The sequence below is a fragment of the Pelmatolapia mariae genome, linkage group LG18, assembly GCF_036321145.2.
Source record: "Pelmatolapia mariae isolate MD_Pm_ZW linkage group LG18, Pm_UMD_F_2, whole genome shotgun sequence".
Classification (NCBI taxonomy): Eukaryota; Metazoa; Chordata; class Actinopteri; order Cichliformes; family Cichlidae; genus Pelmatolapia; species Pelmatolapia mariae.
The window spans coordinates 29,736,172-29,762,503 of NC_086243.1; the positions used below are offsets into that span (position 1 = coordinate 29,736,172).

General features: G+C 39.4%; 1 protein-coding gene and 1 non-coding gene across 2 annotated transcripts in view; both read right to left on the reverse strand.

Annotated features, from left to right (window-relative positions):
• The window catches only part of LOC134616666 (receptor-type tyrosine-protein phosphatase N2-like), a 218,249-nt gene that overhangs the window by 161,991 nt on the left and 29,926 nt on the right, over positions 1-26,332 (reverse strand). Inside the window, exons 3-9 of the mRNA XM_063461604.1 lie at positions 24,083-24,196; positions 12,688-12,802; positions 11,853-11,994; positions 9,105-9,477; positions 7,135-7,455; positions 6,524-6,564; positions 1,860-2,233 (exon numbers count right to left, since the gene is read on the reverse strand). Of these exons, the coding sequence (XP_063317674.1) occupies positions 1,860-2,233; positions 6,524-6,564; positions 7,135-7,455; positions 9,105-9,477; positions 11,853-11,994; positions 12,688-12,802; positions 24,083-24,196 (1,480 nt within the window). The remainder of the gene's footprint in view (positions 1-1,859; positions 2,234-6,523; positions 6,565-7,134; positions 7,456-9,104; positions 9,478-11,852; positions 11,995-12,687; positions 12,803-24,082; positions 24,197-26,332) is intronic.
• On the reverse strand, positions 2,594-2,685 carry trnas-gcu (transfer RNA serine (anticodon GCU)). Its single transcript is given in 2 exon segments — positions 2,594-2,629; positions 2,649-2,685. It is a non-coding gene; the product is annotated as a tRNA-Ser (tRNA).

Sequence of the window (26,332 nt, forward strand, 5' to 3'; positions counted from 1 at the left end):
GGGCTTTTGAAGACCATGGTGATTAGAAATTAGGTTTCCTATTTATACCGTAATGATCTGTATGCTAGAGTTGAGTAACATAAAGTAGGTTCAAGGAAAAAGCTTGGACTAAAACTGACATCATATTGTGCTTAAATAAAAACTCCCTCATTCAGCATATGAAAGCCTTGAGTCGGACCTCCACACCAACATCCCAGAGATGTTTTTCCTCTATAACATAACATTTAAGCCTCTTCTGTTGCATAGCTCAGAATGTCGAGTAACAGGATGTAAGGACAAAAAGAAAGAGACATGCCAAAGACCCTGAGCCAGAATTATACCTGCTTCAGCTGAAAGGCGAGCATGAAGGAGTTTCAAAACCAGACACAGGAAAGAAGATTTCTAAAGAACTTCAACCTCAGATTTGAGGAACAGAGGAATCAATATGGAAACGACCCTGTCCTTTGTGTGAGTAAGAAAGAAGGAAAAAGATGCCCAGCAGTGTGCTCTTGTTGCATTCTGGGTAAAATTTGCAGGGACAAAGAACGAGGGTTTGCAATTTCTCACGTGGAAAGCACATTTCTTGCTTCACCTACTGTGAAAAAAGCTGGTTGATCGCTACTGTGGATTACCCACAACAAAGGTGAAAGAAAGTTTCTGTATAGGCTCTAGTCTTACTTAAACTTGTACTCGAGATATGCATTTTGAAAACTGAGATAAAAAATTTTACTTTCCACATTTTCCAACCTCTTCAACATCCAAGTGACCTACATAAAGGCAGAGTTAAGTTGGATTTTAGCCACATGACTAAAAACATTGATTCATAAGCTAGAACATGTTGCCTTTCAAACTGAACAAGCATCTGGCTTTCTGTTATTAGACTTTTATTTCGACTTGCCATGAAAATTCCATGAAAAAGCCAACCTTACTTCAGTTCAGTGAGGTTTGCTAGCATTTGTTTATGCACAGCACTTCAGTAACCTTGAGACCTGGACTTGCTGCCACAAAACCCTAATTCTTCTTTTTCTGTTGTAGATTTTCTAATGTTCTCAGGATCATCATCCTACTGCATGGCCCAGTTGGGGCCAAGGTTTAACTGTTGGACAGATAGCCTCACATTTGACTCTAGAATACACTGACATACACAGTTCATTGTTCACTCAATGACTGCAAGGTGGCCAGGTCCTGTGGCTGCAAAACAAGCCCAAATCATAACCCCTCCACCACTGTGCTTGACACTTGGTATGAAGTGTTTGTACTGCATTGGTTTCCTTGAACCAAAGAACATTGTTCCAGAAGTCTTGTGGTTTGCAAACCTAAACCATGTTGCCATGTTCTTTTTAAGGTAAAGAGTTTTCCTAGGGGACCCTTCCAAACCACAGGTACTTCTTCAGTCTTTTTCTAATTTTACTGTCAAGAACTTTAACATTGAATATTCTAACAGAGGTCTATTGAGTCTGAGATGGAACTTTTTCTAAGCATTGCACAATCTGACTTTGGGGTGAATCTGCTCGAACAGCATCTCCTGTGGCACTGTGTAAACACACGCCTGAATGCTACAGAGGCTTTAATAGAAGTAGTCGTCACACTTTCTGATGATCAATTAATCAGCTCCATTTCATTACAGCACCTGGCTGCAACTTACCCTTTTAATTTATATTATTTTCTAATTTCTGGAAGTAGTAAAAGTGTACTTATTTCACCTGAAAATAAATGATAAATGCAAAATAAATTGTAATTTTGATTGATTTTTTAATCTTCAAATACTGTCCATCCATCCACCTACCCATTAATTTTCTTCCACTTATTTTCAAATATGTCTCCTTCAAAATTCAATTGCAGTTTGTCTTTTACATGTTCATTATTAAATCTGTACTCACTCTGTGTCAGTGATGACATAGCCAAAGACATCATCATCTTTCTTCGTCTTGCTGGCTTTGACGTCCAACTGTAGCTCAGGAACGTGCATCGTCTTCTTGTGAGGTTCATCGTACACGAGAGAAGCAGGAGGGGGTGCCACCTCCTTGATCCAGCCTTCCACCTCCGACAGCTCCTCTACAGACTGGGTGGTATCCTTCTTTTGCACCGCCACCCCTACTTCGCTAGTCCGACTCTGGACATTTTCCAGCCCCACCTGCTGCCCTCTGGGTGTTTGACTGGCATCGTCATAATGGTTTTTAGCTGGGGGAGGTCCAGTGAAGGAACTTTTGTCAAGGTAGGCGAGAAGCTTGGTGAAGAGGCTGCCACTCTCCGTCTGAAATAAGAGCCAATGAAATATCGTGGGTAAATGGACTGGTTCTTATATGATGCTTTTCTACTCTAACTGCGCACTCAAAGCGCTTTACACAACTTGCCTCACTCACCCATTCACTTTCTTTTTTCCTATCTAAGTCCTTCTATCTAACATTCTTACGTACTCATAGGTTAATCAGAGAGCAACTTGGGGTTAGTATCTTGCCCAAGGATATTTGACCTGCACACTGGAGCAGACAGATCAAACCACCAACCCTTACAATTAGTAGGTGATCTGCTCTACCACATGACCTACACACAGCCACCCCAAAACTAGGTTTCCGTGTAGCAGGAACAAGTTTCTCCCCCCACTGTAGTAAAGTGACTCTGGTGGGACTTGAACCCACAACCTTTGAATTTCATCTGACACAAACCGATAGCAACCCAATGTGCTATCCATTGCACCACAGAGCCTGGTAAGACAGTAGGTGATCCAACTCTTACACAGAACTTTTAACCTAATTTATTTCAGACACCTAATTAAAAAAAATACAAACCTGACTAATGAGCTCAATTTTAAGCTTAACACACTTAAGACATAGTGTCTCTAAAAGAACATGAGGCAATGTCTGTAGCAACCGTATCATAACGGAAAGAAACTGTGTGGTGCTTTTTCTAGTGAAGTTGCACTGCTCCCAACCAGTGCAATGATTTGCAAATCCCATAAACTTATGTTTTATTCACAGTGGAACACAGAAAATAAATCCAATCAAATGTGCAAACTGAGAAAGTTAACAATTTTAAGAAAAAACATCTGATCGTTTTAAATTTGATGGCAGCAGCATGTCTCAAAAAAGTAAGAACAGTGCCATGTTTACCAATGTGCAGCATCCATTCTTCTTTTAAAAACAGTCCATAAACATCTAGGAAATGAGGAGACCAGCTGTAGGACTTCTGGGAGAGGTATATTATGCAATTCTTGTGTGATATAATATTCTAGCTGCTCAGCAGTCCATATTTTCATTTCATTTCATTACAATTGCTTTCAGTTGCTGAAAGATCTGGACTTAGTGGCAGGCTAGCTCTGCACCTGGACTCTTCTAAAACTGTACAAAGTCATGGTGTTATAATAACAGATGAAGAATGTGATTTATCACAGTCTTGCTGAAATATGCAAGACCTTCCCTGAAATATGTGTCATCTGGATGGGAGCATTTGTTGCTCTAAAACCCGCATATACCTTTTAGCACTGAAGGTGCCTTTCCAGATGTGCAAGCTGCTAATTCCATAGGCTCGAATGCACCCCCAAACCATCAGAGATCCAGGCGTGGATCCATCCTACCTTGTGCCAATGGTTCAGGATGGTACTGGTGGTTTAATGCCGTGGGAGTTATTTTCTTGGCACATTTTTGATTATTTAGTATCCACTGAGCATTGTTTAGCCTACCTGATGGCTGCTTCCAGCAAAATAAGGTGCCATGTGACTAATCTCAAACATGAAAATCAGTTCACTGTACTCAGATGGCCTCTACAGTCACCAGATCACAACCTAATAGAGTACCTTTGGGATGTGGTGGAATGGGAAATTTGTCTGTAGCCAACAAATTTGCAGCAACTGTGTGCTGTTAGGCATACCTAATGAAGTGGCTGTTAAGTGTCTAATGAAACAATATTGAATCAAGTTCTTTTTCTTTTAAACTGAACTTGTGGGAGTTTTCCTGTTGCTGACATTAGTGTGTTGGCGATCTGCAGCTACAGGCATGAGGAAATAATTGCCTTGAATCAAAGAACAGCCACCCTGTCAGACTTATACTGAATAGGGTTTTAATATGCTATTATTCTTCTGGTCCTAGCTTCAGGGTAATTGCTCGTCTTGTCAAGAACCACATCTCACTGCAGCAGCAATGCCATGTGAGCTAAAAACATAGTTTGTTCTGTCTCTGAGCACTTTGAAATACAATCTTCTTTGCAACTTCAAATTGTTTTTTGGGACCAGCAAGATGCATCAGCCTGGAGGGAATTTTCAACGAGCAGAAACAAAATAAGAAATGAGTACAAGAAATAAGCACAGAGAAGACGTTGCTTCTATTCCAGCGTTGATTTCAGCAAATCTTATCATAAATATTTTTTTCGCTACAAACACAAATAAAAAGTAGTTGAAAATGAGAATCAAATGACATATTAGATTTTATTTGTAAAGTCAGATGTATGGACAAATGAATAACAGTCCCACAGTCACGAAATCCCTTTCACTAAGCTGAATGGGTTTTTATCAAACACTGCAGCAATAGATAACTATTGCTCTAAAGGTAGTGCAGCATTTAGTTATGTGTCAGCATGTTATCTGACATAAAGCTGTGTGATAAACATCAGTCTTCTGGATTGGAAAGTTGTGTATTTGTTTGTGTTTATGGACACATAATGACATAATGTCAATGTGGAATTTTTTCATTCTGTAAAAATGAAAAATAAATAAATTATTTTATTTTATTTTCTTTCCTTCACTGAGTGTGGTTTTTGTTGTTTTAGGTTGTTATGTTATGTTTTTCTTAAATGTTCAAAATAATAAAAACTTTAATTACAAAAAAATGAAAAATATTCATTCTTTCCTTATATATATGTATGTATGTATATATATATATATATGTATATATATATATATATATGTATATATATATATATATATATATATATATATATATATATATATATATATATATATATACATATATATATATATATATATTAGTGCTGTCAGCGTTAATCTCGTTAAAATGACGTTAACACCATAACTGCATTAACGCGGCAAATCTCCGTTAATGAGTTACCGCAGATCGCCCTGTGGGTGGGGCTGCACAGCGTCAACGCGTTAGCGTGGTTAGCTCGTTACCGCGTTACTCTCGTTAAAATGGCGTTAACGTCATTTTAACAAGATTAACGCTGACAGCACTAATATATCTACATACATACATCAGTACGTATGAGACAGGACAGATGGAATAAAGGCGTTCGTGTTCAGAAACACAAATCAGTAGAGAGGTTCTGACTATTTTACAAACTGCCATGACAACCTGTTGTCATGGACCGTAGTCACATGTCTGGACAACACAAACACTTTAAATGGATGCACAAAAAAAAATTAGCTTGTTTTAGGGTTTTCACATTTCTAAGAGATTGAAATTTCGGCTTTTAAATCAGCCACGATCCATTTAATGTCAAACTAAATAATTTCTGCATGTGTAAGTCTTCTTGTTTAAAATGCAGCACTAAAGTAACTGATTAGTAGTGTGTAACCATCATAGTCTGTTGGTTATTCATAACCTGCGAGTGTTCTGATGTCCTTAGTGATAGGACTTTCTTGATTTGGTTGGTTCTCACGTCTGGAGGTGAAGAAAAAAAAACTCTCTGTTTCATCAGAGATTGTAATCAGGTATGCATTGACTTTAAGATGTTCCTCTGTCATTAAAATCAAGGTTCTGTCAAAGTGCAAATGAAATTGGCTTAAAAGATCCTTTGTTGCCTCTATCAGGAGGAATTTTAAACAGAACAAACGCACATACTGACTGATGCCTTGGTGAGAGCTTATAATCGCCCCTTTATCTGGTCATAATTCTTTTTATTATGTAGCTTAGTAGTTTAGTAGAGTCCAAGACAAATTTCCTCTTGGAAACAATGAAGTATCTATCTGTGATCTATCAGCTGAAATTTTAAAGCTTTATAGCAGAATCACATTTGGTTTTTTAGACATACTTCTCTCTACTATAAATGCTAGTATTTCAATCACTGCTTTGAATAAAAGAAATCCGTGAAATACACTAATGAGTTTACTTTTTTTTTACCCAGCTTTCAATTTACAGTATAAAGAACTGAATCAGTACAGCGTCGTTGTTACGAGTTCACCTTGTCCAACAGTTTAGCCTTCATTAATTCCAACTCACTCATTTATCCACTGCTCTCCCGGTTCCTTAAAAAATGCACATGTTCATATCAGTCCAAATTATTGTGGAAGATTTTCTTTATTATTTGAATAAATAAAAAAAGAATATTATTAGTGCATACTAGCAGTATAACAAATAAAACTTTGGGACTAAAACCTGATCGATTTTGTTTTTTGTTGTCGGCAGTTCATTCTCTCGCATGAATACTGAGTTCTAGATAAATTCTTTGGGCAGTGATTTCACCCTTGCAAAATTTCTTTTGAAAACTGCGGGGTTCATCTCATTCCCTTGTTTAATATATTACATAACTGCTTACAATGTCAGCCTTTGCTTTGACATTTAAGTCTTCCCTTTCTGCTACTCTGATTGCTTACCTTGTCCTGCACATTTTGCTCCTCTGTCTCCGTGTGACGCTCTGTTGGGAGAAAGAGAATAATCATATTGATACATTTGTGTTTCCATTCAAAGCGGGAGCAGAAAGACAGAAAAAGAGGTGGTTTATGTAAAAATTCATTCAGAGCTAAAAGCTGCCTTTCCAAATTTCAAGGCCATTTCCTTAAATCAAATTCACCATTCTCTAATATTTTACTGATCTGAATTCGCCCCTGTGTAAATTTCTTTTTCACTGATGCTGAAAAAACGTTAGAAAACGTACATAAATAACATATCCACTGCTTTCTGACCACAGTTTTAATCATTTAGTTATCTGTTGAGCACTTTTAGTGATTGTGTAAACATGCAAAGCCTGAGTGGCCTCAGTGGACAATAAACCATTAACACTGGCTGGGTTTATGTTCTGCATTGAGCACAGGATGCTTATTTATTTTCACATTGATTTTTATGTTGCACTCTTGTGGCAACTTGAGAGCTCCGTTTTTTTTGTTTAATCCAGCCTACACAATTATGCATGTATTATAGACTTACTTTCCATCGCTTACTCAATACTTTAATTACGTAAAAACAAAATGAATCACTGTAAAATTACCTTGAAGTGCTGCCAGTGCGACAGGAGTGCTCTCCTGAGGTTTCAGGGTAGGAGCATTCCCCAGCAACTCATCCCTAGGAACCTCCCCCTCCTCTTCCTCTTCTTCTGCTTCTTCTTCTCCATCACTCAGCTCTCCTTCCAGGTCTCTCGGTCCTGGTCCCCTCATTCGGCTCAGGCCTCTGTTTAGTCCCTTGTCCTGATCAACTACCTGTAGAGCCTCAGCTATCAGGCTCGACAGCTGGTCCAAATCCTGCGGTGTCAGCGTATCCACGTCCACGTGCTGCCTGTCAACATTCTTCAAAACGTTCTCGATGAACCTCTCTGGAGGAGAGATGGAAGTAAAATAACAATGAAAGACAAAGAAATTATTATCATTAAAGCAGACCAAATATTCTAACTGCACGCTCCATGTTTGTATTCTTGGACTTGTATGATTCATAGTTCAAAATAATATTTATCGATCTTGTGCTGGGTTTTGGTTAAGTCACTCAGTTTACCCTCTGTCAGAAACAAGCTGTTTTAACTGCCTTTCTACTAGCTTTAAGCCAACTTCCTTCTGACTGGCTGCCCCTCATGACCAGAAGGTTTGAACAGCAGGTGGGTGGGAGAGCTGTGTGCCTGACATGACACCCTCTGTCTCTGATATCATACAGAGCCAAGAACAGATAAACAGAAGCTGAGTGTTTAGATCAGTGTATAGATTGCTGGGATTGCATGGTGGCTGCATTATTTGAAATTCTGGACATGTTTATTATGAGCGTGTACTTATAAGAGAAAACAAGAAAAAGCAGAATCAGTCCCCATTAAAACCAGTTATGTAGTTTAGATTAGAGGCAATAGTCTCACTTCTCATGTCTGCTGTCTCTCTTCTAAGCTCAGCATTAAATATTTTTAGGTATCTTACTGTGACGATGTGAAAGCTGTGATTTGTAGCAATGAAGCTAAAGCTGTTTTTGGAGCTTCTTTCAGGTTTACAGCGAGTTTCAGCTCGGTGTATAGCTGTCCACTTATTTACTATTTACTTGGCATCACATAGCAGCCACAGCAGACAGTTGTTTTCATCAGAAAAGCCCTGTGTATCTGCTCAGCACCAAACAGCAGGCAGACATTTAGCTAGCTAGTGAGCACACAGTGGAGCATTTAGGAGACAGATATTTCCCTCACGAGTCAGTAGACTCAAAAAACACACAGAGAGTGGATACAAGAGTTATACTCATTAGGTGGACACTGGACTAAATTTAATGCTGTTCTGTTTGTTGGATGCCTGTATGAGTTCATGTTTGCTAACAAGTTTCCCAAGTTAGAGTATGACGGCCTATCAGTGTGTGCAGGTTTTAATGCACAGATAAAAATAAAAGTTGAACATCTACAACTATCATAAGAACTGGGCGGACTACACGTGATTACGTTTACCTTTGAGTTAACTTTGAAAGCCTTATAGCAATTATTTAATGGTCCTTGCTGTGAGCTAGTTTTTCCAAAGTCATGCAAATAATGCTCATCTTTATGGAAAAAGAGAACAATGTGGTTTTCACCACAAGCCCTGTGTGTTCAGTGTAGCCACAGAAAGAAAGAAATAATAATAACTTCCTTATAATGAAGACCCAGCCAGCGTCTGACAGCAGGCTAAGGCAGAAACATGCTATCTGATTGTAAGTGTAACCACGCTGTGCTACAATTTCCTTATTTCTATTCATATTTGCTTTACTTTGAATGATTCTCTTAACTTCCTGCCACCACTTCTGGTATTCTGCATGGTTCAGTCCACTCAAAGAAAGCCATAACTCACAGGTTCTCCTTGTTGCTTGTAATAAAATTATGTAATATCTGGCAACACTGACAGTTCAACATGTGTGTGTTTACATGTTGTAAGAGATACGATTGAAAGTGAAAGACGTCCTGCCTGGAATTTTGCATCTTAAACACGCTGCAGACTCCATGATGAAATCCATCACGGATAAAATACATACCATCAACAGACGTGAGTGGGTCCTTGGGTAAGGCCCCCTGAGGCCTTCCCATGTTCACAAGTCTGGATTTCGAGGTCTCTTTTTTGAGCCCAGAATTCTCTATTCTGTTGCTGTAGAACGTCCTCAGGCGCTCGGATGGGCTCGCTCCCCCACTGTGAAGGGACGCATGCCCGGAGAGATACTGCCTCAGGGCGCCCAGGAGAAGGTCACCCTCAGCCTGCGTGGCGAGGAGCTGGTTGGCTGGTGGTCTCTGCTTTTGCACGGGTTGGAACGATGAAAGAGATGAGAAGCTGGAGGGAGGTGATTTCTGAGCTGAAATCTGGGGCTTGGAGCGATAAAGGTCTGCAGGGATGCCGGACTGGAAACGGTCATTCTAGAAAACACAAGCATACTGTACAAAGACACTGATGCTGAAGACACTTCCACCAGCTTTCCAATAGCAGAGCTTTTGCTCTATTTTCTGAGAAACAGCCACACTGTGGCTGAGGAGGAAGTGCGTGCCCCTAATACGGTCATTTCAAAACATGACTCTGGATGTGAGCATAAAAGTCCCACCCACCTGCTGTTTGTGAGGGGCAGCCAATCAGGAAAAGCTGCTTAAAAGGGGAGTGGTCTTAAAGGAAAACTACCTCAAATGTTTTGTTTGACACAATGGATGAACTGAGAGGCTATGAAATGTGAATCATCCAAACTCCATTAACTATAGAGAGCCTAAGTAAGAGCCTGAAAATTCCTGACCATATGTTGTAATGTCTCAGAGCAAATAATTAGACCTTGAAATAAACAGACTGCAAGGGACAAAGTCTAACTGCAAAGTAAAGCATAAAGTAAATTATAATTACTTTGCATTGCTTGAGCATTCCGGATGCCTAGACATTTAAGATGCCAACCATCTCACTCACCAGCCCCATTCCCAGTCATCCCTCTGTCCGATGTCTAATGATGACAAAAAACTGCCCTGTTAAAAAAAAATCTGACAAAAAAATATGAGTCTTGCAGAATTACTATTTATGCAGATGCTGGATCCAAGAAAATGTCCCACCTGCTCGTCACACGTTTAAGGCTGAGACAACGTCCTAAAATAATGGGACCAACTGTATGTGACAAGAATGCAAATCACCCTGATGCCAAAGTACAATACACAAGCACCCTGCCTTTTTTGTTTCAACACACTTTGGCTTTTCTTTCTTTATAACACCACCAATCCAGTAACCTTCGTGTTAGTGTAGCCAATTTACTCCTAGGCAAAATGTATGCAAAATTAAATAGATGTGCATTTGCTGAAAACATCTAAATGTAACCTTTCTTGTTTTTGTTCTTCCACTAGATTTAGAGAGAGTATCTGGATGCATGAAGAAGCATTTTGCTTTATTATTAAAGGCTTCATTTGAACAAAAATGATTATTGAGATGAAAAAGCCCATTTTTGGGGAAAAAAGTTATTAATCCATTTATGCAATCATATTAACAGATCCATCAGCTACAACAAAAGCAAATTGTCACTGCCAGCTCCATTAACGCCCACCTAAGAGCACAGAAATGGCACAAGCCTGAGTAACGGCAAAATTATCATAACAATACAGACATAAACCGTTCCTCACAGTTGTCATACTTCTTTATGATTTGTGTGTGCGAGGCCCCCTCTGGTATTTGTTGCTGGCAGTATCTTTATTCATTTACATCCCTCAGTTGGTGATGTTTATGCCACTCGTACCCGAAGGGCCCCTTCAACCCTCCAGCTCCTTTTGGCTGCCACCAAACAGGTGAACCTGGATAGAAAAGGCCACGAGCCTGCGAGCGATGCCTGCAGGCTCCACGCAGTCGTACTCGCTTGGTCCTCAGTACAATTCCCCAGCAGGAAAGAGGCCTCTGCAGGCACAGCAGAGGGACGCAGTCACGCCGTGAGTTATTAATTAGAGCGGTGAACTCCTGAACTCTCGGCTGGTATTATTTCCCTCATAACGGTCAAGCTGGGAGAAGTCATCAGTTAGGACGGAGAAGCAAGAAAGAAGCGACAGCGAAGGATGACAGCGGACTGCCTGCTGTGTAGGTGTGCGCGTCTGTGTTTGTGTCCTTTCAGCGTGTTGTGCGAGCGTGCACTGTATGTGTGCACGCTTTCTTTTCAAACTGAGCCAGGTGGCCTCGAATGGAGGTCGAGGCTAAATGCAGTCATTGGGATAAAAACAAATTCCTCACATATTCTTCGTTTTTCAAATGTGAGAACAGGACCAGCGGGAGCTGAGGTTTATGTGGCACTTCAGCGATATTCTGTCATTTGTGCTTCATTACTTTTGGGCTTTTTTGAATCCTTTCAATTAGCACACTGATAATTGATGTATAGAGGTGAATTAACAGCTCCATATTTTCACGCTTGGACTCTACAAGAGGAACTTTGCATGATTCACAGTATACTGGGCCTTGGTGCAACTCCTCAGATCATTCACTGTCAAACAGACCCCAACTTAAACCGACCTTTTCTTTCTGATTAGCTATTTCTCATGAACAGAAGTACAGCAGGTGGGTGGTGCTTTTAAGTTTAGTTTGAAGATCTTTGCCTTCATTGTTTGTAACTTTGCCCATGTTTAATTAAAGCTCCCACCTTTGAAGAAGATAATATGTAACAGAAAATAATAAAAAGCATAATAGTTTCTGTTTACTTGCTTGAGGCAAAGAAATTCCAACAAATGGCAAGAAAATAATGAACCGGAACAACCAAGTCCCAGAAAAGCCAAACAGAGTAAATGCTTACCTTGCTCGGTGCGCTCAAGCTGGAAGTAGATGTCTTGGGAAGGAGGCCAAGACGCTGCAGGTACATCTGGAGATTTCTGCTGAGTTCTACCTCTACCGGTTTCACCCTTTGGTCTACTGGGTCCATTGCTTGAGCTACTGGCCTGTGGGAGTGGGGAAAAAGATGAACAAAATACAGAAATTAGTCACTTCAGAGTAGTACAGTCAGATAACTTCATTGCAAAGACGTGCAAATGGATTGTTTTTCCTCCAAATGAAATTATTAACATGATGCCATTCTAAAATTTTCAGATAGCATATATTAGTAATAGAAAAAAGGCAAAAAAAAAGGTCACAATTAAAGTAAAATAAAAAGTAAGAAATTAAAATACTGGCAGCAGCCAGTGCTACCCTTCAGCCTCCTACAGCAGTAGATACACCTGTGGTATAAATGTTAAAATCCTAGGTGACAGAAAACTTCACCTCACTGATATTTGAACTCGTTAAAGATTTTTAGTAGTTACACCAATGGTATCCATTTGAAAATCCTAAGTGTTATCTTTCTGGAGTTATTGTGTTCACAAGATTTTCAGACAACTTGACCTTGAGGTCAAGGTCACCGGGATTCTGACTTGTCCAAAAAGTTTAGTAGATGCACCTATGCTATCAAGCCCTATGCCGTCTCATTTTCGAGGTATCGTGTTCACAAAGTTTAATGTCCACGCTGCCGGCCTGCCGAGTGGGGTGATGACAAAACTAAATGAAAATTATTAGGAGTAAGATAAAACAGAAGTGCAAATCTACAAATCTACATTTCCTTTGGCCACAAAACTATTTGAGCTAAATAAACATCTGACCTGCTCTCAGTGGTGTAGAACGGCCCAGTCTGCTGTGGTCTGTAGGGAATCCTTCTCAGTTTGGATAACTCCTTGGACAGAACCTGCTGGGTGGTATCATCTTCCCAGGTCAAACCTACAGAAAGAAACAAGGGGACCCTTTAGAACTAGGAAGACAGGAATACATACGTTAACAGGACACAAGCAGGAAGTCCAGTATTGCCCAGGTGCATATCTACTGTGCACCTGTAAGCCTCGAATGAAAAGAAATTCTGAATTAAAACTGCACTGAAGTACAGAAAAAGTGGGTCGTATGCATGAGCAAAGTCTAGCCGACACGTGGTGAGTATGGGATAGAAAGACGGAGAAGAAATTGCTAAGCATGCAGTAATTTCCCTAAACTCATTAGGTCACTCATTAGCAGAGGAGACGAGGCAACAGCGGGGCGTCCTTGGAGACTCCGGCGAGAGACTGTTTCAGTGACTAAGCAGAAACCGTCTCTCCTCTCGCTCTCCTGCTGCACTTCAGTTGTACAACATGATGAGCTACTTGGGAATTTCTTTTACACATCTTTACTTAAACAAACGATTAAATATTTACACCACTGCCATGATGAAAGAGTGAGGTCAGGGGTTAAACCCAGAATGTGTACATACTACAGTAAGATCAATGTCCACGTAAAAACAGTAAATAAAGAACAGTGAACCAAATAAGCCAATAAATACTACTAGTAAGATGTTATTTAGCTTAAAAAGAAGTTTTAAAACCTTAAATTTGAAATGACTAAAACCAGAAGTCTGAGCATATTTGCACTGAGAAAGGTCAAGACACAAGTCCTAATAATGATGCATACAGGAAATTTTAAAAAAGGAAAAAACAAACCTGGTGGCTCGTTTGCTTAGACTATTGCTTCATTGCAAATATAAATTCAAGACACAAATATTCATTTATAAAATTTTTTGCAAGCAAGCATTTATTACCAAAATTTCACACCAAATTTTGAGTAATACCATCTCTGCAATAACGTCGCTGAGAGACGGCGTTCCTAAGGAGGGAAAATTATTCTGATTTATTCATTTGATTTGATTTGATTCACAGGACTCATGTGAGTTGCAGAAGACGTAGAGGCCATGCTTTTTCCCATGAAACTTTTTAAAACATAAACAAGTTTTGCTCGTCTTTTTCTGACCTCTCAGAAACTGCAGTGTGGTTTTATCTATTCTGTGTACTTCTATCCAAAACTTACCCAGGCCATCTGTGAAAGAAGCCATTGTTTCAGACATCGAAGATGATCACTTAGAGTCATTGAAACCACAGATTCAATTAATCAACACGCAAAACATTACAAATAAAGGCATACATAACATTTATAATATTCATGTAGTTTCAGTTAGTTTCCAGAGTGGATTTTCTTGTTTCTGTTTAGTTTTTGTTGTTTGAAAATATTTAACTTTGGTTTACATTTATTAGCTTAAGTGTTTTTTAGTGTTTTTAATTATTACTCTATAGAGGGCATGTGTCAGAGGCAAGCTTTACAGAAGTGAGCACAGGTGTTGGAATGAAAACACGCAGATTTTAGAAAGCAGCTGACTCATAGTCATGTTATATTATTAGATTACATCATTATACGGCACCTGAAGGTTTCTTAATGTTTGTTTTAGTATAAGCAAACCACAAATGTGATGAATAAGGTGGAGCACAGCTCTAAAGAGAGCTATTTTACATAATTTATGCACATGTAGAACATAGCATAGTCGCCTGTGCATACAGCTTACAGCAACGGTGCTGCACATGAGAAAGAGCTATTTCGACCCTGATGGGATTCGAACCCACAACCTTTGAATTTCATCCTAAAGACATTTCTTTCATTGAGATGAAAGAAATATTATTGAAATTTTCATTAAGTGAAAATTTCACTAAGTGTTTCAGTGAATCTCCTGACCACCTAGTTGTTTTTTTTACATCTCTGATATTTGATTGTGTATCAGCTGTCCTTATTTGGTATTTATGCATAAGCTATTTGTATCTGCTGTTTAAACAAGTGTTCAAGAGCAAGAACAAATGAGTAGTTTGGACGTTTGTGTCTATTTTCCTCTAGGTAATGATTTTATTACCTAGTTGTCAAGCTGCCACTGCAGCAATGTCAGCCAGACATTCTTGTGGATTTACTGGGCATGTCAAAAAAAAGTGTTGCATTTCAGCAAGTGTACAAAGGACAAGGCTGATGAGCTGCTTGGGCATTCACGTCTGTTTCTTATACTTAACATGCATTCAAACACAGTTTTTTGGCAACTGAACAGAGGAGCAGGCGCCAACACCAGATGGGGTAGCGGAACGAAATGTTACCGGAAATATGGCCGCGCTGCGCAAAGCACAACACGAACGGAGGCATTTGGCAGATGAGCGATGACGTTGCTGAAAGATTCAAGTAATGCAGACTGTAGCTCCAGCTGTGATGCCACAAGATGTGGGTCCACCACGGAGGACGTGCACTTGAAATGAGAAGGGAAATATCATCCCTGTCAGCTTCACACGCAAAAAAGTGATAGCACATTTTGAGCTGAGGGAACTGAAAACTGAGGAAAATATTGATAGACAACCAAAAAACATGAAGCATGATGGCAAAGAGCAGCCTTAAATCCTGACAGCAACAACCTCATTGGCAATGCAGACCATGGAGAAGTCCGACTACATGAAGTCAAAGTCAGCAGGGACGCAGCCAAACAGATTAGAAGTGCATCAGCTGTTTCAAACCAAGTTGAACTAAAAGTTAAAAGTTACCATCTTCCTGCCAAAAAAAAACTGTTGTAGAGACAGAATATCAGCGTTTCACTGTTTTAATATAGGATTCCTGTCCTGAATGATTAATGCTACATACCACTGCCTCCATCTGAATATGTGACATGCAAAACAGCCGTAAGTGTGAATAAGCCCCAAGCTTCAGTAACAACATTAATGTTTCATAACTTACAGATATTTATACATAGATAAAGGCAGTCTTTCAAGGCTTATCAAAAGAGGCATTTCAATCATTCACCTGAATGAGAACCGGACGAAAAGGATTACAAGGTTATACAATCCGACAGCATTAATATGAATTACCACACGGGTTTAGAGAGTTTAGAGTTTTGAAACTATGATAAAAGAATGCAAAATGAACATTAGAAGAGAAGACCTGAATATAAAAGGTGTAGAAAAGGTTGCCCGGAGCAACACGGGTTGAAGTGAGGATGCTTTTGCTCAAAATTAAGTCTTTCCCGAGGTTTAAAAAAGCCGGACTCGAGAGTAAACAGGAACGAGGCTGGAGACAAAAGACGGAGGTGATGAGTTCTGAGAAGAGTCACATTCTCTCTCTTTTAGCTCTGTTTAAAGTTTCCACCAACTCCTAAGTGACGTTAATAACCACTTTTCACCAGCTCGTGTCTGCCTGTAGCCGTCTGTTGAGCAGGGAGTGTATGATGGTGTTTTAGAGGTGATTCACAGCATAATTCTCTTTCGCTTTGTTATTTCTCACAGTGAGCTATCACCAATGGTTAGAGTTGCTTTAAATCCCCAACAAATCTCAGCAAAAGAACATCATCATCATCAGACCCACTGAAGAGCAAGCTTGTGTCGCAGCCTAATTCTTACTGAGAAAACCCAATTTGTGAAAACAAGACAGCCTCCAGAGCAACAACAGAAAAAATTCGGCGTAACATTAAAATGAAGGAAGAAACAAGATAAAAACATAAAGCCTCCTTTCAAAAAACACGAAAATTCTGAAAATGTTCAGTAGAAATGAGCTTTTTTTACTGTTTTTTTTAACTGTTATTTTTACTTAAAATGTCCATTCCTAAGATTTTAGCTCTATAAGACGCATCACAGAACAATCAGCATGTTGTGAAACTGGAAAGCGCTGCCAGCAATAATCTCATTGCTGCCAAGATCTCATACGATTTCTAGTTAACCAACAACAGCACCATTTTTTTCCAACTGAATTTACACTTCTGCCTGTATCATTTGCGAATCCAATTAAACGGGCTCGACTCATTTCAGAGCATTTCAGCACCGAGAAACCTCCTTTAGACCCCCGCAAAATGAATTACAACCCCAACTGCCACGAATCAGGCACAAGCCTCTCTTTAACAGCTGCACAGCGTGTCAGGCCAGCTTTCGCCATCAAAGAGACATAAAACCGAGCCTTTAATGGCAGCCACGGTGGCAGAGAAAACGGGCGTTAGCGGCGGGTGAACAGACGGCATCTGACACGACAGGTTAATAAACGTTGGAGCCCCTGCCAGGATATTCAGAGTGACTCCGCGCATCTCACAGACTTAACCGACCACAGAAAAGCGGGCAGGAGGTTGTCGGCCAGCTGAAGTATAAGGTGAAGGTCTATCAGAGTTTGAAGCTTTCACAACTAAATAAATGAGACTGTGGTCCTGAAAGAAACTGGACTGAATTTAAAATGCGATCATGTACCTGGGAGGCCTAATGTCTAAGGAAAGCGTAAGGACATAGGTTGTTACATTGTAACAGGTTGTTAGATTGTAAAGCCCCTTAAGGCAATTTTGTAATAAAAAACTTTGTGATTACAGTTATGTAAATAAAAAGTCTTTGGAAAATGAAATGCATGTAGCTTGAGGAGGTTAGAGGTCAGAAAAAGTCTTTTTGGAAATGCTCCAGTTCAGTTTGCATTTTCTCAACAATTTCGTGTTGCACGTCCTCCACAGTTGCTAAATGATGCCCGCCTGCTCCACAAATACCATCGGCCGTATTCACTAAGAGTCACGCTAATTACAACCATGGGCAAAAACACTGCAGCCTTCCGCCAGTTTAGAACTTGATTTATCAGCCGCATTTATGCAAATTTAATCTCCACAACCTGAAGTCCAATTACAATCACTGCGGTCCTAAAAAACAGCAGACAGCAAGGTGAGAAACTTTTTGGATCACCGGGTAAAAAGTCACAACACGTCTTTGCCAACAAATCCCAAACACTCTGAAAATAGAAGCAATGTAGAATGCTGACAATTTTCAACTGTGTGTATATATTTTTTGTAAATTACTAAAGAATCAAAGAATCACACTTTAGTCTCAGATTCAGAATATCTTTGATTATCCCTGAAGGCATACTGTTTATGTGACAGATGCTTAAATGAATGAATGCTGTAGAACTAAATAGGATAAAACACAGCAAAAACACAAGAAAGCAGTGGGATGCAAAATCGTGAATCGCTGCGTTTTTGATTTTTCCAAGTGAAAATGTTCAGTTTTTTAGCAACATGAGCAAAACTAAGATCCCACAGGGGAAAAAGGGAAGGGAACTCGTGGCATGACTTGCAGTGAATTTGGAGCTGTAGAACATAAGGAGTCATAGGACAACTAATAATGATGATGATAATAATAATAAAGGCAAGAGTTATCTACTGTTAAGTCTCTCAAAGGTGGTGCAGGGAGGTTAGTGTGCTTTTGATGTCGTGTGCGAACTAAAGAGGACCATCGTTGCTGTGGGCGAACAGCAGCTGTGACCCTGACGAGGTGGCTTTTCAAATGACTTCACATCTGCAGGGCCTTTAGTGAGCAGTGCGAGTGGGAAGAGGGACTCTGTGTGTGTGTGTGTGTGTGTGTGTGTGTGTGTGTGTGTGTGTGTGTGTGTGTGTGTGTGTGTGTGTGTGTGGGTGGGTGGGTGTTTAAAGGGGGAGAAACAGAATTCCAGCAACAACTTTGTGAAAGATTCAAACCGTTCACAAAGAAAGAGAGAGGCAAATGTACTGTGTGCTAAAGGTTAAATCTCGTCTGATTTTTGTAGTTTCAATATTACCCCTGTTGATAATAATAATAACGCTGTTACTAAATGGCCGTACAGTGACATTAACCACACTCAGAAAACACAGACAGGCTGTACAGTGACAGACTTATAACTTTAGTCAGCCAAGTGGAGTTTATGAGGATGTGCGTAAATGGACTGGTATTTGTATAGTGCCTTTTGACTCAGCTTGAGCACTCACACCACTTTTTTTTTTTACTACACACACATTCATACAGCACTTTTATCTTTGCCCAAGCACTTTTTTATCTGACATTCATTCGCATCAGGGGCAACTCTTGGTTCAGTGTGTCGCCCAAAGAGCGCTGCGGTCAGTCCAACGCCTGTGGGACAAACCTGTTTGTTCTCTCACAGGATTGGACCTATAGGTTAACTAGGTGGAAAAAAACTAGTTGTTTGACTTAAACATCTGGGTTGGTTATGGATGAGCTCATAACATTATCCATTTATTAAATGAGTTCTTTATAAAATAAAATTGACATCTTTTTTATGTCTCTCTTTGACTTCCGTTTAATAGTCACCCAAAAAAGTTGTGTCATTAGTGAGAGCTGCAATTTAGCTTGCGTTTCTCAATTATAGAACAATAACTAACTTAAATAATTAACCAAAAATAATCAGAAGAGCCTGTGGGAAGAGCCCACAGTAAGGTGGAATAAAGCCTGACTGTAAAAATTGTTTCTAAATCTGATTGGGCCAATTCCATTTTTGGCCTTTTATGTGCACTTCTATCATCGGCGGTTCCACCAAATGTCATAAAGTTCGGTGTCATATTTGACCAGGCTCTTAGTTTCAATAATTATATTGATAATCTTTATATTTCATCTATGAAGTATTGACCCCATCAGTGGAATGGTGTCCAAATCAGAATAAGAAATGATTAAGTCATCTTACAAAACAGTCCAAAATCCAGCTGCTGTACTTAACAGGTCTTCTAAGTGTTTCATGTTTTGTCATCTTTGCACCTGCTTTAGTTTAAGATCTTGGTGATCACTTTCAGAGCTCTGTACAGTAAAATGCCTGTTCACATTAGCAAGCTCTTGCTCCTGCTCTATAATATGCAGGTCACTGAGGGCTTCAGACCAAATCTTGTTGGTAGTTCCTCGTTCTAGACTGAAAACTAAAGGAGACTATCCATTGATATGCAAGATTGTGGCTCCTAAAAGATGGAATGCACGATCATTACATTTGAGATCTGATGAAATTACTGAAATGTTTATTTAAGCATTTAAAGGATACTGTTATGTCTTAATATTTGTATTTTGTATTTGTTGATTGTGGCTGTGGGGCACTTTGTGATCCTTATGCAGAAAGGTGCTGTATAAATACATTTTACTTACTTAGTTACTTTTAATATGGTTCCTGTGCACTCTTTTATAAATGAGGCTGCCTGTCACTCCCTGCTGGAAAGCACCAAGCTCGGCGCAGCAGTGACTGACGACTGATCATTATGTGTTTGCCCTGCGAACAGATTAAAAAGCGGCAGGTGTATGCCGTAATGAAGACAGTGCATATTAATTTGGACCTCAGATAAGATGTAAAGAGTGAAATCATCTGGGTGAAAAGTTTCCTGCATGTTGGATCAGCTGACTGATCTTGCCCTCAGCTTCACCGTTTCACTGTAAACTGGCTTCATATGCTAACACAGTGTCATGCTATCATGGGACATGATGCACTGAACTTATCCATCACCTGCTCCTCCTTGGAGCAGATCAACATTTTGAAGAAACAAACTAGTTTTTTCCATGAAGCTGCAGCCAAAACTCCATCAGCAGCTCGGCTCAGCTTATTGGGAAAACTGGAAACAAGACTAGACCTTCCAGTGACTCTTGCGATGTGAAAACCCTAACAGAAATTCACTGTCAAAGGGAATAAACAAAGTATTTGCCTAAATGTCCAGGTATCGCTCTGACTGTGGACTCTTCTTTCCACGTGCACTTTTGTGAATCAGGACATCAGTTCCCATATCCTAAAACAGAGCTGATGGGCATATGGACGTAGGATCGTGTTTGTAACAGGGAAAGCAAAAGGACAGAGTAAACCGTGCTATCTTTTTAGTGGACTAGCCGAGCCTGAAATGCAGATGCTTTAGTGTCTTTAGAGTTTTGTCCTCCCTAATGGCTTCTGCAGACAGCCGGGCCCAAACATCTCATTTGCATAATTCATTTCACTTCAGAGCTCCTGACAAATGCCTCCAAACTTGTCGCCTCTGTGAAATCGGAATATTTCTCTAGCTCTCCCGCTGAGCCCCGATTCGGAGAATTAAACCAGAGGACATTTTTTTTCTTTTTTTGGAGAGGGGTGGGTAGAGGAAAGGGAGGAAATGCACTAAATCAAGCTCAAAAGAAAGATGGTGTAATAAAAACACGAGACAAAAACTCCTCCCAAAACAAATGTACTTTTTTGAAATCATTCTCTTTTGAGTGGTCGCAAGCACAAAAGACTGGACTCTTTCTTTTCTTCCTGTATACATGAGGTCCTGTCATTCAGAGCAAAGCTGGATGATGAAAGGGGATGAAATCCAGCTCAGTGGGAGGTTACGCAGGTCTCTGCCTCCCTCTCGTGGTACAGCACACGAACAGCAGCTTAGTGCAGCAGGAAAGACGACAACTGATCCATCTGTTCGTTTCTACACAGGCACAGCAAAGGCTGATTAAACCAAAAAGTCAAATAACAAATATTTACGCCGTGATGCTCACTCGGGACGTTCCTTCTTTCCTTCCTAGTTCATTCATTTGTGGGATAAACAGCTATATTGATGTATTACTGTAAGCATGGACGTCGTGGCATGCAACAGTGAACTCTGGCAGAAAGTAAACCACTTTATAACTAATTCAATTAATCTCCTCAGAACCGTGATCCATTCATTACAAACTCAGACAAACTGTGGTTTAAAGCCACAAAATTATATTCTAAGCTTTGACAGAAAATACAGAGTTTGTAGTGGGAACAAGAGCGGAATAAACCATTAAAGATGTAAATCTAGAAGATATTTATGGTAAATGGCCTGCATTTGTATAGCGCCAGTGTCCGGCAGTCCCTAAGGACCCCAAAGCGCTTTACAGCTATTTAACATATAATTAAAGGAAAATACATCATACAATTTTATATAGAGAGATATATATATAACTTTGAATTATCCTGGTTGTATCATTCAAAGGCTTCAATGATTCCTTTATTGACTTATCATTCAACAAGTACAAAACACAGTTTTGTACTTGTTGAACTATTCAAGTTCCTGAGAATAGTTTAGGTTTAATCTTTAGTCTCATTGTTCTTTGAACAACCAGGTAAAAAAGAAAAAAACATCAGAGACAGAACATTACATTTTTTCATCTCTGCCTTTTGTGATGAGAATGACATCAGAGTGTATTAGGATAATCAGGATAAGCACAAGACCCATGAGACTGTTCTGTTTATTCACCATAAAAGCATGTCTCTGTTGATAATGAATATCCATTTGACTAATCTATACTGCAGACTGCAGTAATGTAAACTGCACTGAATATCTGACATTTCTGCTTTAGAATCAACAGCAGAAGCTAGAAAAAGCTATTAGCTTTAGCAGTAATTGCCAGTGTGACTGCGACAGCCACCTGTACAGACTCCAACAGAAAATACAATTTAAACAACTGCAAGCTTGCTGACTGGCAGCTAACATCTGGGGCGTGCAGCACTTAAACTACACAAAATTGATCTCACACAACTTAATATTGTCAAAAAATTGCCGACAGGATCAGTGCGATCTGACTTCTGTGAAGAAAAGTCTGCACCCTGCTGGGATCTGATCTGCTGCTTCACATCAGAGCTTCTTTTCTGGATGAGATGGATCAGCTCAGTGAAGATCTTCTCACTGTGCTCCACTGTTTGATCAGCAGACTGATTGATGGCCTCCACCTCCTGTTGAAGCAGCTTCACATCTTTCTCTCTGTCCTGGATTCTCTGCTGGATGTTTTGTCGACTCACCTCCAGCTCTCTCTGCCTCTCAGTCCTTTCTGCTGCAGCTGAGACTGTGTCTATTTTCCAGTGCAGACATCACAGGCCACATCTTCAGGTCCAGCATAGCAGTGATCAGCAGGAGGAGCTTGGAGCTCCTTCAGCTCCTCCAATAAGTCTGCTAACATGATGTTTTCACCAGGACAGGCCTCGGTGTGAAGGTGCGTCTACAATGGCAGCAGCTGCGGATGCTTCTCTTGTCTTTTCTTTTTTTTTTCTTGTCTTTTCTTTAACTAGAAGCTTTTAATGCAGTTCATGTAGTAGCTGTGTCAATAAGTAACAGCAGACCAGCCAGAACCTCGAGCACATTCAGACTGATCAAAACAGTAGAATTTCCCATTAGTCCTTCTCACTACACCGCTTCTCCTCAATGGTGACAAATGTCTAAAAGCCTCACTTCACACTGTGTCGGTGCACAGTTTTAAACAACACTTACTTCTCTTCCTCTCTCTTTACTTGCTAATATGCTGTGAATGAGCCTTATGTTGACTACATCTGTGCAGGGCAGAAAACAAATAGCTTGGCGGGAAATCAGGAAGAAGAGAAATGAGTTAGCACTTATTTCAGGAGTTAAATCCTTCTTTACAGACTGAAAAACAGAACATGATTTGAGGGGATCCATTGTGAAAGTTTAGATATTTTTTAATGCTGAGAAGCCACAAAAAATGAAATTAAGAGGAAAAAAAATCCTCTCTGGAAAATATATACGAAAGGTAAAATAATGAGTTTTCCTTTATTTTACTTAAAACATTTTAAACTTAAAACAACAGACATTTATTTTGCTTTATGCACACCAAACAGAGCGTGCACATTTATAACATGCAAGTATCAAGTATCTCTGATTGGGTTTGAGTGAGTGAATAGAAACTAAAGTAGGAAAGTAGTAAATGTGTCGTACTGAATCATGCAGCTCTTTTTAGCACTCTCATTGACAGCATTGGCTCAACTCCTTCTTCAATCCCTAATCCTGCCTTTAAAATCCCCTAACCTGGGGAATTAATTACAAATCAAGAAAACACATCTGCTTCACAGGCATCCAGTTATTTGGGTAAAATGCACATATTATTCCCACTGTATATTTATAAATACATACGGTGGATGCATGCATACAATCTTGATCTGACCGAGTGAAAAGACATTTTTTTGTGTTTAAAACAAGATGAACAAAAAATACTCATCCATTCACAGTTTCCACCATAATAACTACAAACCACCATTTAGAAACTATTACCCGTTTTCACTGAGCATTATAATGTTTTCTGTCCTTCTGCTCCGGGGTAATTAAAGTTGGGAGAAACTGCCAGCTCCCATGAAAGGGCACTTTAAGCACTGAACACACAGAGTATTTGGGTGGAACAAGTCTTGTGTTCCTATATGACAAGTTTAAACACACTTATTCTACCTTGGTTTGGAAAATAATCTCAAATCAGTTTGTGGTTATATCCTACAAAAGCTGCAGAGCTGAATGTGCATATAATTTGCATATGAGCATGATTATGAAGAGAATCCAAGTTGAAGTTGACACGGCACGCCACTTTGTGTGTGCGCATGTTCTGTACAAACGTACATACACATTTAGGCTGAGGAAAGCAGAACATGCGTGCACGTGTTTACCTCTGTTGGAAAGCTTCTCCAGCAGCATCCTGAAGCGCTGCACTACAGATGGGGAAACGTCGTAGGTGTAAATCTCCTTCACCGGAACAGAGTGACACCTCCCAAACATGCCATCTGTCAACACATAAACAGACACTTTCAGCAGAGATTATAACTCGTGTTTCTATTTTGCATTTCACAATTTCACACTGAAAGGCACACAGTTTCCTTCAAGGGGATCTATTCTGACTCCCCTTGTTTTAAATGATGTAAATATACTTTTACAGTGGCGCATGTTATATTAAACATGGTCAAAGTTTCAGATATTAAGGTCAGCACAGGTGCAAGTAATTCATCACAGCCAAAAATTTATAATAAGAAAGCAACCATAAAGGAACGGTGGGTGCTAAGACTGGTTGTGTCATACAGTAGGGATTGCATCCAAACTGTGAACCAAGCAAAGCTTTTCTAGTTAAGTTCAAAAATAAAAATATGAATGCACTAAAGTTCTTCTTTAAGACCTATATGTTCATAAAACCAGGAGTTTGGACCAATAAAAAATTGGTAGTTTGAGTAAAAACTAGTGAGGACTGTAAAACACAAAAAACATTTAAAGCAGCATATTTTGTTGGCAAACTGTTTAACTAAATCAAATTAAATGTTGTATTGGGAGGATTTGTTTGCCCTGAACTGACATTTAGTGAACTCAGACATACAAGTTTCATGATTACCTAACAGCAAAACGCGAACCCTGGCCACCTCTTGTAATGAGGTCTCACTGGACAGCAGATCTTAGCTGACCTAAGGTCTTCTCTGTTTTAAAGTTAGGTTTATGGATTTTCTCAAATGCATTTTTTTCTTTGGCCAATGTTACCATCTGCATAGGTAGCTTCTGCAGTGCAGTCCCACTGATTGGCTGTCACCAGCAAGTTAGTGAACAAGTTAAATGGGTCTTTATATTTCAGCATGTGAGAGCCAACCTTAGGCTAACATTGCTGAAAGCAAAGTAAATCACTGTTGCCAACTTATTGTGAAAAAAGCAACAGCTTTCCTACAATCAAATGAATATTTAAATCCAAGAAGAAGAATCAGAAAAGCTCATGTGCTCAAACACATGCAGCAAAACTGAACGGTGTCACGTTTCACAGAATCATTGATACTGTGATTCTGTAACAGTGTCGCACAATTTTAGGAGTATTTTCCAAAACTCAAGCAAAACACTGAACAGATAACAAACAGACACTTTAATTTCACATGGAAGTTCATCTCCTTTATCCTTATCCTCTTTTATTCTTTTATTGCTAAACATAGATCCCAATGACATGTAGTTCGACTCTCACTCACTCATACTTCCTTCCAAAAAGCCACACAGTGGGTTGTGTTAATGTGAGCTGGAGGAAAAGGAAACCGTGGGTTGAGAAAGCGTCACAAAAAGATGAGTCAAATTACAAAATTAAGCTGGACTATCCTCTAACACACATACAGTAATAGCCTCTAATGTCGAATTATCAACCTTGAGCTAAAAGAGAAAAGGATCATCATATTCTTTGTGGCTTATCAGGTTTCACAAATGCAGAAATGTAGGAAATATAAAGTTATAACTGTATGTAATATCTGCTTATGCAGTTACAACAGATCTTTTCACTGTAGTGTAGTCTGGTCAACATTTGGTGTTGGTGTAGTAGTATTGGTACTTATCTACTGTGGTAATCGAGTGAAAATAAAGCTCTAAGCAGCTCTGACTGTTGTAATAGCTGAGAAATCACTACAAGAACATTTAAACATGCTGCATTACAGTTCAAATATCCTCCTGAAAAATGTCCAACAACACACTGTTTCAGTAATATCAGTGACAGTCCAGATTAATAAGAAATCAGAAACAGATTCAGAATATTTTAATAATCCATAAGGAAATTATGTGGGTTAGAGTTGCTCCAAGACAATTACAGTAACAGACTGAAATAATTAAATAATACAATATATTACAAAGATTGCAAAATATAAGAAATAGCTCTAATATATGCAAATAGCTCAATTCTAAATATCCAGAATATTAAAGAAGTAAAATCTATATGGCAAAATGTATTTTTTATTATTATATTATACCCTATTATTATTTTACTATTTTATGGCATATTCTGCACACATGAATCTGTTATATTTAAACAAAAAGTTTCTGTTTACCATGTTCAGTTCTGATTTTGTCTGGTGGTTAGAAGAGAGAGTTAACTGGTTAAACAGTGTGACACGATGTAAAATGGAAACTATTTA